The sequence below is a fragment of the Gymnogyps californianus genome, chromosome 15, assembly GCF_018139145.2.
Source record: "Gymnogyps californianus isolate 813 chromosome 15, ASM1813914v2, whole genome shotgun sequence".
NCBI lineage: Eukaryota > Metazoa > Chordata > Aves > Accipitriformes > Cathartidae > Gymnogyps > Gymnogyps californianus.
Genome location: NC_059485.1, coordinates 12759993 through 12776482, shown reverse-complemented (window position 1 = coordinate 12776482; position 16490 = coordinate 12759993). Strand labels below are relative to the sequence as shown.

The 16490-nt window shown below is 37.2% G+C and overlaps 1 protein-coding gene across 4 annotated transcripts in view; it reads left to right on the top strand.

The window, feature by feature from the left end:
• CLEC16A (C-type lectin domain containing 16A) overlaps positions 1 to 16490 on the top strand; it is a 93782-nt gene that overhangs the window by 20506 nt on the left and 56786 nt on the right. For 3 of the 4 annotated variants that reach the window (XM_050905879.1, XM_050905877.1, XM_050905880.1), the window contains 6 exons: positions 2106 to 2334; positions 4565 to 4694; positions 8438 to 8538; positions 13504 to 13626; positions 15268 to 15377; positions 15878 to 15922. In XM_050905879.1, coding sequence (XP_050761836.1) covers positions 2106 to 2334; positions 4565 to 4694; positions 8438 to 8538; positions 13504 to 13626; positions 15268 to 15377; positions 15878 to 15922 — 738 coding nt within the window. The remainder of the gene's footprint in view (positions 1 to 2105; positions 2335 to 4564; positions 4695 to 8437; positions 8539 to 13503; positions 13627 to 15267; positions 15378 to 15877; positions 15923 to 16490) is intronic. The other variant, XM_050905881.1, reaches the window with a different exon arrangement.

The following is a 16490-nucleotide window of genomic DNA, read 5'->3' as shown; positions in this document are numbered from 1 at the left end:
GACATTTTAAAAGTATAAAGTAGCAGTATCTCAAACGGTATAATCAACTTAGATAAACCATATACTATGTAAATTAATTTTAAGTCTGATTTTTGAATGTTGTAAATATATAGCCTTGTTATATTTAGCAGAACAGAATATATATGTTGACTTTTTCTCAGCATTCTTTCTTGAGATGGACCAGACTATGGTTCAGTGCTTATGAGCACATCGCTGTCTACTGGTCTCTTCTGATATTTTGTTCATATGGCTAACAGCATATTAGAAATGCAAGGATGTTAAGTACATGCATTCTTCACACAAAAAGTAGCTGCAGGATTCTGGGAAGCAATTGTAAGAAGTGAATGCAGGAAGGGGAAAATGCATTATGCAACTTGCATGCTACTTTTCTTTTTTTCCCTAAAGAGTAGGACTTAATGTGTTCTTCCCTTTTCTTATGACTTTTCTGACCAGAAGCCATCAATAAAAGGTAATCTGGTTGTAACTCTGGTTGCATTATAACCTTCCTATGTTGCAGTTTGATCAGACTAAAAATATATCAGAGAGGTTACTGGGGGACATAAGTGTGGTAAACTTCGCATTGTGGGGTCTTTTTGGTATTGTGAAAGATTCCTCCTACTATATGGTTTGTTTCAGTGCCAAATGTAAGGTGACTTATGCAGGATTTATATAAAACCTTTTTAAAAAGTCAGAAGATTCAGAGAACCATTTTGGCCTTTTGACTTGTAGAAGGCTTTTTCCCAGATCTTTTCCTAATCTCTTATTTTTTTATGTATAGGTGTTCCTTATTAAGTGAAGGGAGGGATTTTTCCAAACCTCTGAGGTCTCTTTGATGCACTCATCTTCAATGCTTATTGTACTTGAGTCATCTAAGGCAAGGAATGGAATCAGTTCTGTATTTACTCTAGTCTTACTTATTTTCTCTTGCTTGCCCTTAAATTTTTAACCCTTTAGCCAGTTGCAGCTAAATGTGATTGAAGTATTGAGGTCTGAAAGGTAATGAAGTTTCTGTAGCAGTCTTGTTCAGCATAAATCTGTGTTGGCAGGAAGCCCCCAAACCATGTGTTTTACTTCTCAGTAACAGAGAGGTTTGGCTGATCAATGTTTATAGTTCTGGGTGAGAGAGAGCATGTGCTCTGGTAATCCAGCTGTCATGCCTAACAAGTGAGAAGGGAGCTCAAAGCCTCACAGCTCAGAAACAATCTGCAAAATTGCAGGAAACCAAGTTTTGTTAGTCCTGCTAGTCGCAGAACTTCTTGCAGTGTCTTGCGTCTTTCTGTAAGAATACTTTGTTCTTTGTTGTTAGGATGGCACAGACTCTTGGAAATACTTATTTCCTCTGGGAGAAATTTGTCATCTCAATTTATTTTCTTGCTCTGTAAATTAATGATCAGGAAAATCAGGTATTGATTGGATACTGTTTGCCTTCTTGTCCAAAAGCTGTTTTGACTTGAAAGATAAACTTCTGGTATCTTTGGGTAGAACACAAGTGTATTAAAGTCTAACAAATGAAGTGGTGTCAGTTTTCTGGACTTGGTAGGTCAATGTCTGGAGGCCCAAAAAAGGTTGATGTCAGTGCCTTTTGTTCCTAGTTGATACAAGGACTTGTATGCTGTTGAGGGAATCTCTAGATTCAAAAAAATCTCACTGCATAGAGCATTAGTTTTTGTCCTTGCTACTGACAAAGACATTTAAAGAGTGTATTTCATATTAATACATTGCTGTCAACACACACTTTATCCTTTTTGCAAAAGATGTCTTAATTTTGTATGTACTAGCTGTCTCACCTGTTAAAGTTCAAAGAAGGGGAAAAAAATTAATAAACTTATATTGATGAAATAGGTAGTTCTACATCTTCTTGTCTCAAGATGGCATACTTTTTAATGATAGATCTTTAGGATATGTTACATTGGAGATAATTGTTCTACTGATGATTTGATACAACTTGAGGTCTGCTTTCTTGTATTTTAAAATGGATTTGAGATTTGTAAGTGGTATGCTAATTTACATTCTAAAAACCCTCTTTTATATGAGCCGAAGTTTCTTTATCAATTAGAGTTAAAAATGTCTTGCTGTAACTCAGTGTAAACTTTTCAAATTTACAGGCAAAGTCAAGTATCAGATGTTTCATAAAACCAACAGAAACACTTGAGAGGTCTCTTGAAATTAACAAACAGAAGGGGAAGAAGAGGGTGCAGAAAAGACCCAACTATAAAAATGTTGGTGAAGAAGATGAAGAGGAGAGAGGATCTGAAGATAACCAAGATGACCTAGATAAAACTAAAGGTACAGAAGCGAGTTCAAAGGGCATCAGAACAAACAGTGAAAATGAAGGTGAGTATACCAGCAAATAAAAATGATGCTTACATTTGGATACTTTTATTTACTGTATGGACCTAGTTGTGATCTGTTACATTAGTTGTTCTCTTGTTGCACTAGGTAAATGTGGGACTATTAAATTTGTTTCAGTCTTTGGCTGTATCTTTTTTTCTCATGTTAAATCATTCTGTCAGGACACATACTTCTAATCTGATTAAAAACTATGAAAGTGTTTTCATATCTTCCTGTAGTCTTCGGTCCTTATCACAAATGCATGTCTTGCACCTAGGTGTACGTGATTATGGGGCACTTCATAAGTAGACTTCACAATTTTGTAATTTTTCCTTCTGTGGTAAGGCAAATGGTGTAGCCACTTTACCTTTGTAAGATGATGGGGAGTATTATGCATGTTTCAATGATAAAATTCAGCAAGTGTGCTAAAAGTGACAGTACACGGTAGAAGATTGTATTAAGTAGTTCAAAACTGAAGAAAACCTCTTTAACTCTTAGATTTTTTTAATTGCACGTTTTCAGGATTTTTGACATAATGCTGACCTTAAGAATAGGTTTTAGAGGATGAGTGGTCTTACAGCATATCGTAACTGTTTATTTTACTAGTTAGTAACTATTAGAAGGATGTACATCAGAAACTAGGCTTTACTTTAGACATAAATTGAGAAAAATGCAGCAGAATTGCATGCAAGCAATTGAAAACAAGACCTGTATGCTTTGACAGCCCCTCTCCAAACATAGGTGCATTTTGATTTAGGGTAAACAGTCTGTTTGAGAAGGCTTTCCTTAAATGGTGTCAAATAACTGATGATGGATTGTCTACCATGATTTGAAGAAAATGTGACATGATCTACTATTTAAACTGGTGCATTTAGTAGTCATCTGTCCAAATTCTTAGGCAAAAGCTAGATTTGGTCCTAATACTTCTACTTAAAGCCAATAGGTGTGAAGCACTCGGGACCAGGTGTCCTTTTTGCTGTAATTGTAGAGACCTATTTACACTGTCTGTGAAACCTGATGTCCACCTGTGCCCCAATCTTACCAGCATTTTCACAAAGACCTTTTTTTCCCAGAAAACGGTTCTATGTTTTTTGTTCCTGTGGTTTGGAGGGGAGGGGGATTACTGTTGCTTGATATTTGCCAAAATAATCTGTATGTTTTCTTCACATATATTATGTATATGTATAATTTTCTTATAGCAGTTAAATTCCTTAAAGAAATGTAAGCAAACTTCTTTATTTTATTGGGAAGAAAATTTGCTTACATCTATTCATTCATTAACATTTCTGAGGTTATGTTTATACCTCTTATATGGTTGCCTCAGGCACTTTTAATGAGACACAGTATTAGTACTTAAGTATTTGCCGGTAGAAGAATGGTATGGATAACTTCACAGTTCTTACAACACAAAATATAAAATCTGTTTAGAAGCCTTCACTCTGTCTCTTAAAGGATCTAATCCTTTTCATACTGTCATGGCTTAACCCCAGCCGGCAACTAAGCACCACACAGCCGCTCGCTCACTCCCCCCACTCAGTGGGATGGGGGAGAGAATTGAAAAAAAAATAAACTCGTGGGTTGAGATAAGAACAGTTTAATAGGACAGAAAGGAAGAAAAATAATAATGATGATAATAATAAAATGACAATAATAATATTAAAAGAATTAGACTATACAAAACAAGTGATGCACAATGCAATTGCTCACCACTCGCCGACCGATGCCCAGTTAGTTCCGGAGCAGCGATCCGCCCCTCCCAGCCAGCTCCACCCAGTTTATATACTGGGCACGACATCATATGGTATGGAATATCCCTTTGGCCAGTTTGGGTCAGCTGTCCTGGTGGTGTCCCCTCCCAACTTCTTGTGCCCCTCCAGCCTTCTCGCTGGCTGGGCATGAGAAGCTGAAAAGTCCTTGACTTAGTATAAACACTGCTTAGCAACAACTAAAACATCAGTGTGTTATCAACATTATTCTCCTACTAAATCCAAAACACAGCACTATACCAACTACTGGGAAGAAAATTAACTCTATACCAGCTGAAACCAGGACAATTGGGAAGAAAATTTGCCTACATCTGTTCATTCATTAACCTTTCTGAGGTTATGGTTACACCTCATATATATAATTGCATCAGTCACTTTTAATGCAAAACGGAAAATACAAAAGAGCTCGTAATAACTGTTTGTTAAAAATATCAAATTTTGGTGTGTTTTTGTTTGGGTTTTTTTAGAAATAGAAATGGTAATCATGGAGAGATGTAAACTGTCAGAATTGTCTATCTCTGCTGTGACAGAACAGAATACAACAGATGAAGAAAAGAGTGCAGCTGCCTCTGGGAGTGAGATAACAAATTGGAACAGGTATAAAAGAACTGTAATATATTTTGCTGGATTGCTTCCTTAGTTGCCCTCCCCTTTACTCTCTCACTTCTCGTAAGGGATGTTTCAAATATGCCTCCAATTAAAATTACAGGGGTTCTTGTGGATCACAAATAAGTGAGGCAACAAAAATGGGATATGGCCTCTCTACTGATCAGTTTCGGAAATGGTCCTGTTCCTTTGTAAAGTCTGTGCTTTCCTTTATGGCAGTTGTGATGCCTTAAGTTGGTAAAGTTAAATTACAGAATATTGACACAATAAAAACCAGAATATAAGTGTTTTCATTCCAGAGTTTTCTAAACCTCTAAATTAAGCCAGAAGAAGTTTTCTTAATTATATTTACGGTCACATCTGTCAATTTTGTATACACCTATAGGGAAAAAACAAGGAAAATTCCTCAGTTCAGAGCTGAATTTTGCAGAATTTTAGTAGTAGTAGTTACGAATAAACCCTACTAACTGATGTACAGTTTCCAAGGTCCATTAGTGTATCTTAGGCTTACTGAAAACTTCTCTTGGAAATGCAGTTTTTAAGTATTTCTGGGAGCAGAAATTGCCCTGACTTCAAAATCTAAACTTGGATATATTAAATGCCCATAAGACACTTTCTCAGTAAGAATTTTGCGTTCTTATTATTAGAATGCTAAAGAAAAGAAACTGAACATGCCATCTTTTGACACAAAAGTAATTGCAAATGTGTCCCTTGGGGAAATGCACATGTTTAATAGGATTTCAGATTTATTTTTAAACTTGGGAAATGCTGCCTGGTATTCCCAGAATTTCATTCTGTCTCCATTATAGCTTTGCTGTAGCTTAGATTACATTCATTAATAAAGACAACATTTAATTTCATTGTAAAAGCGAAATTGAACCTTGACTTGAACTGGCTTTAAAATACATTGTTCTAGATTATTGATATTTTGACTAAAATATGTGCCAAATGGCTTTTAGAAAGAAATTGGCAATGACTGCATTGAATACTAAAGCAACTAGGATGTTCAGGTCTTGAAAAGTGCAAAATACTTATATGTGATATGCCAATGCATTTGGCAAATGTCTACATTTCAGGATTATTTTGATCTGCAGATATGATCTGACAGCATCCTGCATCTTTTCTAAAGATAAGCAGCATCAAAGAATGTGCAGAGCTAAAAATAGTTTTAAAATAAGGATAGACCTCGTGTAGGGCATTTCTGGCCTTAGTTTTGTACATGAATTTTTGGAAATATAGGTGGATAAACTGCTATAGCTTAAGATATTGTGTTATTCTACATGCCAAATGTAATATTTGAAACAGTAGCTAAATCTCTCAAGAAATTCGCTCAAGTGTGTATAGCATCTTTCCTACACTGATTGGAATCACTGAGTCTTGTGGATAACGTGAGCCGTGTGGATAAGGTGCCATGTGGTATTGGAAAATGCAGTGATCTTTTATTCCATGCTTGAAGTGGGAGAGAATTCCGTAACTGGAATAATCCTTAATGATTGTGATGATAGTGATTCCTAATGTATTGCAGTGTTCAATTGTGGACACACACCACAAGAATAAATAATTTGAAGAATACTTGTATGGCATTTGATCTGTTTCTTCTATCAAGTCACTAGTAAAAGGCTAGTAAAGGAAGAAAATGCTTACAGAGTAAAGAAATACATTTGAAAATACTTATCATATAGCCTTTAATATTAAAAGTGGTTTTTAAAAATTGTCCAATAGTTGTTGAAAAATAAATGGAAAACAACACAGTTTGCAGTTAAAAATCTGTAGCTGTAAAAGGTAAGTCAAGTTTTCAGTTTCCCTTAGACCTTATACTACTGTGAAGAACATTAAAGAGAAAGTTTAAGTATTTTTGGTGTAATTTTATTTTGATGTGCCTCACTGCTGGAAATTTTAAACCTAAAGGCTTGTTTTTAATAAAATTAAAATAAATATTACTTTACGTTGTAGGTCAGTTTTTAGGGTAATTACCATCTATTGTTGGTCTGACAGCAGACCTAGTGTTATCTAGCATTTAAGTATTTTAATAATCTTGAACCTGGATATCTTGGTCCTCTTTCTTCTTTAGACCTTGAAGCTGAACTCCTTTTGCTATGTGTAAAGCACCCCGTTTCAGGATGTCATGAGGCTTGCAGGGCTTGTTTAATGCTTAGGAAGACTTGAAGGCACTCTTCGTTTATTTTCAACATTGCTAATTCTTTAGGCTGTCTTTGCTTGAATAGTTATGTTCTTTTGAGATATACAATAGGAACATTACGTGGGAAATTTGGCTTAGGTACGTACAGCAGTGTTGAACTTGGGCAAAGAGGGATCAAAACTCAGTGGCATTTAAGTATATCATAGAGGATGCTTGTAATCCAGCTCCAGAAATGCACAAACATAAGACTGCAATGTTATGAACTGAGCAGAGGAATGGTTCTGTTATTCTTGTCATAGCCTTGTTTTAGTAAAAGAGAGCATGTTCTTGAAATGTGCATGGAGCTGATGGGAAGTGTTAAATACATTGTTATGAATTCAGTTGAGTGGCTTACTGGGATATATTAAGTGTGACCATGAGGGCACCACAGGTCTGGAATAGGTAAAGAAGTATGTTGTGTTCTGATCTTTGATAGCCCTTCTGACACATAGCTAACCACAAGGATGAGTTTGTAGTGGATGCTTCTTGTCTGCTAGGTCTGAAGATAGGAAAATGTATTTGTTTTTATGACTTTGGATGTTACTTTAATGTATTTTATTTGGATGTAATTTAGGTAATGTAAGGATTTTTTTCCTTTCACTGTTTAAAAAAATAGTTTGAGAGGTAGGAATTACCTCTTTTCAATCAAAGTTCTAAACTCTCTTCTTCTGGTGACTGACACTTCCCTGATTTTTTTTTTTGTCTGTCTGGGCCACCTGTGAAAATGGATTTAATTTCTACTCGTGCTCTGAACTGATTGGATGCAAGCCAGCTTAAGACAAGAAGACAAGTTGCCTTGCCATCAGGCTTGTGCTAATATCAGCTGAATCTCAGCCATATCTGATCTGTCCAAATGGCTTCTGGATTAAACTGATTTTTCTGGTCAGTTCAGGGTACAGGTGAAGGGTGAACTTGGCATTGTTTGTAGCTTCCTGTGTATGTGTCATAGGTCACACATGCTTAAACCCAGGAAAACAAAGCTCATCTGCAGTCCAAAGCTTTCTTTTTTCCATTCAAATGTTCCCTCTTTGTTCATTTTTCTTTCCTATAACTGTTCGATGGTAAAGTTTTTGACTGATTGTTTTAGAATAACCTAGCTTCCTCCAAACTCTTGGTGAAAACTGCTTTCTTGTAATAGTAAGAACTTTTCAACTCCATTTAGTACATGAGTTTTAAGGTAGTCTTTTTTTTTATGCAACAGTCATAGCAGCTTCTTGAAGTTACTTATGTATACACTTAAAACAAGCTGTACAGTGCTGCTGCATGCATGCTAAATGCGCTACAAACAACCTAGTAAATGTGTGAACGATAAATTCTTGGGAAAGTATTATGTAACAAATCCTGTTAAAACATCAGAATTAATGTCAGAATGTAAATACAAGGCATAGCTATAATCTGAGTACTCTTAAACTGGTTAGTTTTTGTTTAATGCCTGAAAATATGCTTTACTGTAAATTTGCCTCTTCCATTAGCTATATGTAGAACAAGACAGTTACTAATTTTTCTGCAGATATGGTCTTTTTCTTAACCATTTTAAAATTACTCCTTTCCACAGGCCTTTTCTCGATATGGTCTATAATGCATTGGACTGTGCTGAAGATGATTACTATGCCCTCTTTGTGCTCTGTCTTCTATATGCAATGTCACACAACAAAGGTAAGCAATTTTTGTTTTTTCCACAGAAAACTAAATGAGACACATGGTTTTAGACAGGCACGATCTGTTTGTAACTGATGTTTATGCATGCCTTATGGTGAGAAATTCTTTACATGGGGGAGGCAGAAATAAGTATGCTGTAAGTAAAAACAGTTGCTAAGGATCACCTTGTTAAGAACGATTTGGTAGAAGGCTTTGTGAACATTCGATAACTTCTTCCACAGGTTTCTTGGAATTGGAATAGGATTATTGTGTTTCATTTTTAATCTCTTAATTTCAGTTGAAGCCCACTATATTGAATCTACCTAAATATGGGATCCATTTCTTTCCCACTTTGCATGTACTGTGATTGCTACATGTAAGCCAAGTATAAAATTTTATAAAACTTGTCCCCATATGTTAAAATTAAATCTTTGTATACTTTAAACATATAGATAATGCACAAGGCCTGAGAATCAAATGTGATTATGGAAGTCGTGTATTGCCTATTTCTATCCAGCTTTGACAGTCCTTCAGTAATTCTTTTTATACTATGCAATTCCTCAACAGCCTTCTCATCCATTGTGCCATAATTGATTGAAAGCTTGTTTCGGTTCTCAGTGTTCTATGCCATAATACATCTTGCAAGTCTCCCAAGGAGCCTGGACTATTTTATAAACTAGCAAAACTACGTTAAATGTGTACTTCATTATAATTCAGACAGTATGAGCATATGTGACCTTTTCTAAGGGATGATTATGGTTAGCTTTTTGCTGTTTATGTTTGTGTGCATTTTAAATAGATTCCTTATGGAACAATAATGTAAACATCTCATGCATTTGAGTAATTATGTGTTTCAGGAATCGAGAGCTGAATTTAAGTTATTTTCTGCTTATGAGGATAGTTTCTATAACATACTGGTAATTTAAATGAGTCAAGTGCTACAGTAAACTGAGCAAAAGAGCATCAGGTGTGATGGCATGCTTAAAAGTAAGGATTCTGTTCTAGCTTCAAGGTACCTCTAATGGGCAAGTAGAGTGGAAATGAGAGTCCTGAGGGAACTAGCTAAGCTGAGCCCCTACTGTTCTCCTCCGTCCTCTTGATGGCTTTATCTTTTTCCAGGAATGAAGGAATGCTTCTCTGAGATTATAATTTGCAGACAATTTCAGGGCTTTCACAGTCTCTTACGACAAGAGATAATAACACAACTAATATCACCAAAGATAGCACCCCACAGCCTTGCCATGCTTTAGCCCTCTCTGACTTGCATCTCTGATTTCCCACCCCCCTCTGCAACCAGTATACTCTTCAAGAAAATTTCTTTCCCAGAGGGACTTTTGAGCATCACTGTGCTAGAAAACTCTGGTGTCAGAGATGGATTCTCTTCTCTTAAAATTCATTAGTTGAAGCTGTGAATAGCCAAAATCATTAGTTGTAACTGTTGCAGCTTCAGAGGGTCCCTGGAAGTCTTTCAATGTCATTGTAAAGGAGTAAGCCTGCACTCTAGGGTTGTGTTTCTTAAGAATTCTTCTATTTAAGACCATAGTCCTTCAGCCCACTGTATTTGCTTTTAGTGTAATTAGTCACTCTTCAATATCCTGTTCCCAGAAAAAGTCTGATATCCTCTCTTGTTTCAAAGATGATTTGCTTACATCTATAGTATTGCTGTAAACAGTGAGGAATGCAGCAGATGCAGCCTCTTGCTGCTTAGTTTCAGCAATCTCTGTGCTGTTTATTTTTCAGCCAATAGCCAGGGTTACCAAGAGAAATACAACAGGCAGTGAAATATCTACCTTTTAAGAGACTAAAAGTATCCTGGCCCTAAAACTGGGGATAGCTTTTATGCACTGAAGGGGTCAAAATCTACACTTCATTCTTTGGTGGTCACATCAGCCCTCTCTAAATGAAAAATTCTTTAGGCTATACTCATTGGCTTTCCTTGTCAACAATTTACATTAACCTGTTGCTCTTTGGAAGCTATTTTCTTTTCTCCCCCTGTCCTTGACCCTAGATCTTAGGTGCTAGACAGATAATGACATCCAGTTTTGGTCTTCACTGTCTTTCACTAACCCATTCCTCTTGTGCCATGTAATAGACTGCTTTCAGCCTTGGGGGCCACAGAATCAGTGCCTCTGTGTCTTGAAGAGGATGGGTTTTACAAGTTGCTGATTTAGTGCCCCTGTTTGATGCAGGAGCATAATGTTGTTCTTTAAAAGCTTAGGAGCTGTACAGCTGCTCCTTTCTGCACCAAATTCAATATCAGTCATGGAAGGTGCCTCAGGATTGAGCTGGAGCCAATGTTTATATCTGAATTCAGCATAATGCAAGAGATCTGTCTGCTTACAGACTTTCTCAAGGTATGGGTAGATGATCCTTTTCTGTGACAAAAGCGCATGAAGGTCTCTCTCCAAACATGGAGAGGGCAAGTTGTTTCCCCAGTTTCAGGATGTAATAAATATCTAGGAGTTGTGTGTCTAGGATCTGATTATCTATTTACTGTCTATCTGACGGAGATGGTAAATGCTCTAGTGAGCACTTGAATCAGGTCAAACAAACAGATAATAAATTGGAAATTTAGGATGATTTCTTGTGACTGAATGCAACACAAGCTTGTCCTCTCTACACCACAGGAAAATGAGTTGCAGTTTTCTATTTCAGTATATTGGCTGTTTCAGATATGTTTCTGATTCTGTAGCTGGTCAGTCTGAATTTCACCTTCCCCCCCCCCCCCCCCCACTCATTCTGGCACTGTGGAGAAGGCTACAACAGAACACATTCAAAAAAAATCTGAATTGCTCTAGCTTAACCAAGAACTTTGGTTTCAGGCCTTGCTTCTAAGGGAGCAGCCTTCTCAGTCTCTGTCACTAAATGTAGACACCCTTTTGAGGCTTTTGATCGTAACTCCTTCCATTTGGATACTGAGTCTGCGTTTTGCACCATGTTCTTGAACGAGTTTGAAGAAAATGTGCTTGTTTTTCACCAGCAAGAAATATCCATGTGAACAGCAAGAAAGAATCTCAAGAGGTACACGTATGCAGCTAAACAGATTTGTTGCAAATTGTATCCGAGAAATCTTTAATCCCAGAAGAAGCCCTTCATATATGTTGCTAGATGTCATGGTTTGACCCGAGCCAGCAGCTAAGCACCACACAGCCGCTCACCCCTCCCAGTGGGATGGGGAGGAGGATTGGGGGGAAAAAAGTAAAACTTGTGGGTTGAGATAAGAACAGCTTAATAACTATAGTGAAATAAAATATAATACTAACTAATAATGAAAAAAATATAATAATTGTAATGAAAGGGAATATAACAAAAGAGAGAAATAAAACCCAAGAAAAAGACCAGTGATGCACAGTGCAGTTGCTCACCACCCACTGACCGATGTCCCAGCAGTGATCCGCCCCTCCCGGCCAACTCCCCCCTGTTTTTATATACTGGGCATGACATTCTATGGTATGAAATATCTCTTTGGCTAGTTCGGGTCAGCTGCCCTGGCTGTGCTCCCTCCCAGCTTCTTGCACATCTGCTTGCTGGCAGAGCATGGGAAACGGAAAAGTCCTTGGCTTAAGATAAGCACTACTTAGCGACAACTAAAACATCAGTGTGTTATCAACATCATTCTCACACTAAATCCAAAACACAGCACTGTACCAGCTACTAAGAGAGTTAACTCTGTCCCAGCTGAAACCAGAACACTAGAGCATGTACTGTATCTCAAGAATGCAGAACTCTGCATCCTTGGTAGGCAGACAACCAAATGTGAGATGCTGAATATGAATTCTTTCACCATGATTTTCATTTGGCCACTTTGTTGAATACCTGCCTGGTCCTGCCTCATTCCTCCCCCATGTTTTCTTAGTCTCCTTAATGGTTTTCTGCTGGTTAATGACTATGTCCTTCTGTGAGAGCTTAATCTGCATATAGATATTCTCTAAGAAATGTTAACTCATAAGCAGCTTTCCTTTCCAGAAGGAAAACTGCAGCTTTTTACTAAACTGTTAGATTTTTGTGAACACTAATACTCTGATTGCTCTGGTTCATTAAATGCTTCCTTCCCCCCCACCCCTTTCTTCAGTCTCATCATCACAGAGAACATTTGTATCGCTGTCATTAATCTTCAAACAGACCTTTATTAATTGTTCCAAATACATACGCTTAGTGAAGAAATAAATCAGATATCACAAATGGCATTGTTACGTAGAGTTAACTACCAGTTCAGGGTTGGAAGAAACTATAAACCGCAATATAGTCATCTTCTGTTTTATGGGGTTATTACCATTCTTTAGAACAAGAACAGGGAGATCCTCAGCAATCCATAACTATGTTTTGTTCTAAGAGGTCTTACAGTAACCAGTCTATTCTGAGAAATATCTTTGCTATTTTAGAGGGATAGGTTGAAGAAAGATGGGTTTAGTTTCCTTATACAAGTCAGTGAGAATCTGTGATTTGCGTTGGGGAGGATACTAAATAAAAGGCTACTAGTTACAAACTAAAATTCCTATTTTTTTAAAACATATATGAACTGATCACTTACTACCAAAGCAGAATTTAAAATCAGACTTTCGTCTTTTCCCCTTTAGTCTTTATGCTCTTCAGATGTATGGCTTGACTTTGCTTTGATTTATATGCAAACAAATAGTCTGAGAATTCCAGATGCAGCAAAATGGTTTCAATGTCACCAGTCGCTTTGGGATTTGAGTGTCTTCACGCAGTAGGCTCCATTTAAGGCTGAGATTTTTCAGTGATGCATAAATGTGTTTAGTCTTTCTGTTCTTCCTCCTTTTCCTTGTAATAGAAATTCAAAACTAACTTGCCGAGTTTTATATTGCTAATTACACTCTCACAGCATATGAAGGAGTTCAAGCTGCTTCAGAAGTGGTTGGTACTGAAACACAGCACTGTACCAGCTACTAATAAGAGATTTAACTCTGTCCCAGCCGAAACCAGGACACTAATTTACCTTTTTTCCTTCATCCCCCACAAAAGGAATTGACCCAGTCAAGCTGGAGAGAATTCAACTTCCAGCTCAACATGCTGAAGAGAGAAATTCATATAATCATGTACTTGCAGAAGGGCTCATCAGGATAATGAATTATGCTGCACAACCAGGTATCACTTTTTCAAATTTTTTTTTCTTGCCAAGCTGAAATTTTTGAAGGTGGGGGGGAAAAAAAAGCTACCTAGCCTTTTGTCTTTGAGGGGAAAGTGTCTGTTTAGTATGCTCTTTGATGAACAATAAGTAGGTATTGGTCTGTGAAAGACAACTATCAGGCTTTCCTTGGTTGTTGAGGAACCAGAAACTCTGGATTTCTGCTGAATAGTTGTTTTTATACTCAGAACTCTACAGGGATCTGTTGTCTTAATTCTTACTTTCTGTGTTTCTGAATGAACAAAAATGATGAGATGTATAGTGATTTCAGCTTAATGTAGGGTTTCATCCTGAAAATATGATCTGAGGCACCTTTGCTTGTAAAAGTAATTCCAGTGGAGAAGTAGTCTTGAAAACTATATGGTACCCTTTGCTTATAGCAGTCCTTTGTCTCTAGAGGTGATAGTAAATTTTCCCATGATTTTTTTTAATTGCAGATTGTATTTTCAGTTCTGAACTGTTTTGCAGAAAAGGTGGGGTTTTTTCCTGACTTCAACTTTTTTGTGAAATGAGGGATACAAGGATCAGTGACCTATTCCACAGAAACATGATTTTTGTTCAAGCCACAGCTCTTCTCCCTGCACTTCCCCTCTTAAAACTTCAAATGAGTAGAACTGGTTTTCCACTGAAACTGGCACACTATCCTGATTGTCCGCAGAATAAAATCTAATGCTTGTTTGACTTGCAAGACTGATCTACAGAGTATTAACTTGTTATGCTGATGTGCCAGTCACAGATTAAAACCACATTTATATATAAAGAGTTTGTACATACTGCAGAGGGAAAGAGTGCAAGATGAGGAAATGCATTTATTTAAACAAAAGCACTTCTGGGGAGGGGTGGAAATAGTGGGTTCTTATTAAGCTTGCTAAATGCTGTGTAGAATATCTCCTTTTCTCTTCTTTTTGGGGGTACTGACCTTTGTACCTTTAGTTTCTGGCAGCATAGTGCTAACTTGTAAAATAGTAGATGGGAGTTGGGGTCAAAAGCTAAGATGTCTGTCTGTCTCTTGGGTATATTGTCTTAGTATTGATCACTGAGCTCAGATTGTACATTTCTAATAGCCTTTTTTTTTTAAAAAATCCTTCTGAAACTATAAGCTTAAAATCTCAATGCATTCTTTTACTCTGACTTCTCTAGATTCTCACATCTAGGCTGTATCTGAACTCTTTGGACTTTTTTTAAGGAAAAGCTATGCCTTATTAGTATATACAAAACTTCCTTTCATCTTGTAACTTCATCCACGCCAAACATCTGTGATTCTTTTGTAATTTTAGTGTAATTCAACCTGTGCTTCAGATTGATAAAGGCATTGTTTTCAGCTTCTTTTCTAGCAGTATTAATCTTTATTGCCTTCTTATTGCATGGTTCTGCTTTAAAGTTTCTTCTGCTTTAAATTACTCTTCCAGGTTGTTTTTTAATAGCCATCAGCATTGTAAGCCAGCATCAGCAGTCATCCTTGTCAGATAGGGTATGTATGACAGAGGAGCAAAGTTTATGACAATTGCAGAGAAGAGTAGAAACAGTTAAGAACATCGGGTAATGACAAAAGCAATACTTAAACTGCTACTATTTTGTATATTAAAATTTTCTTTTCATAGATGGAAAAATCCGTTTGGCAACTTTAGAACTTGGCTGCCTGTTGCTGAAGCAGCTTGTGTTTTCTAAAAATGGCAGCATCATAAAAAATGTTCACCTTGCTTGCCTTGAGGTAAGTATTTTCTTTCAAATTACCAGTCAAAGCATTACTTGTCTTTGAGTCTTGTAGTATAGTTGAAGAAATTTGTTTCATTTCTGACTGCAATAAGCATAAATGTGAAATTTGAGCTTCTAGAACATCTTTCCATTGGTGGCTCTGTGCAGTGAACATAAAGAATCAATGCCCCAACTTCTGTTCTCAGCTTTGCTGTTACCTTGCTATTTAAACTCTAACTTCTCAAGCAGGGTTATGTTTAATTTTCTCTTGGAAATTTGTATGTCATCCATCTCAACAACGTAAAGAAAAGTGGTTTTGAAACTAATAAGCTCACATAAGCTGTATTTTCATAAGTGCAAGAACTGTATTTATCAAATTCTGGGCTGAAGGCTATGAGTATGGGGATATTAATAGACAGTCTCTTCTGTATGAGTTTTTGGGTGTTTTTTTTAAATGTGACTTTTGAGTAAATGGTGTATTTACTCCCTGAAACACAGTTATTTTATCTCTTCTAGGGTGCAAGGGAGGAAAGTGTTCATCTCCTTCGTCGTTTCTATAAGGTATATATGCAAAATGCTGTAGGGAAAAATCCTTTACGTAATGTGGAATTAGAAGCAAGTCTGCAGCCCACTCTGTGTAGTGCCCAAGGCGGCACTTTTTTTTAAGATGGAAACTTCATATTTGTGATAGAGAAGGAAGTGTTTTGTTGGAGGATTCCTCTCCTTTCCTGCCCTTGCCGTACCACACTGACATACTGTCGTGGTTTAACCCCAGCCGGCAGCTAAGCACCACACAGCCGCTCGCTCACTGCCCCCCCACCCCTGGGATGGGGGAGAGAATCAGGAAAAAAAACCTCATGAGTTGAGATAAAGACAGTTTAATAGGACAGAAAGGAATGAAAAACAATGATAATGATAATAATAATATGACAATAGTAATACTAAAAGAATTAAACTGTACAAAGCAAGTGGTGCACAATGCAATTGCTCGCCACTCGTTGACCGATGCCCAGTTAGTTCCTGAGCCGCGATCCCCCCTCCCAGCTAGCTCCCCCAGTTTATATACTGGGCATGATGTCATATGGTATGGAATATCCCTTTGGCCAGTTTGGGTCAGCTGTCCTGGCTG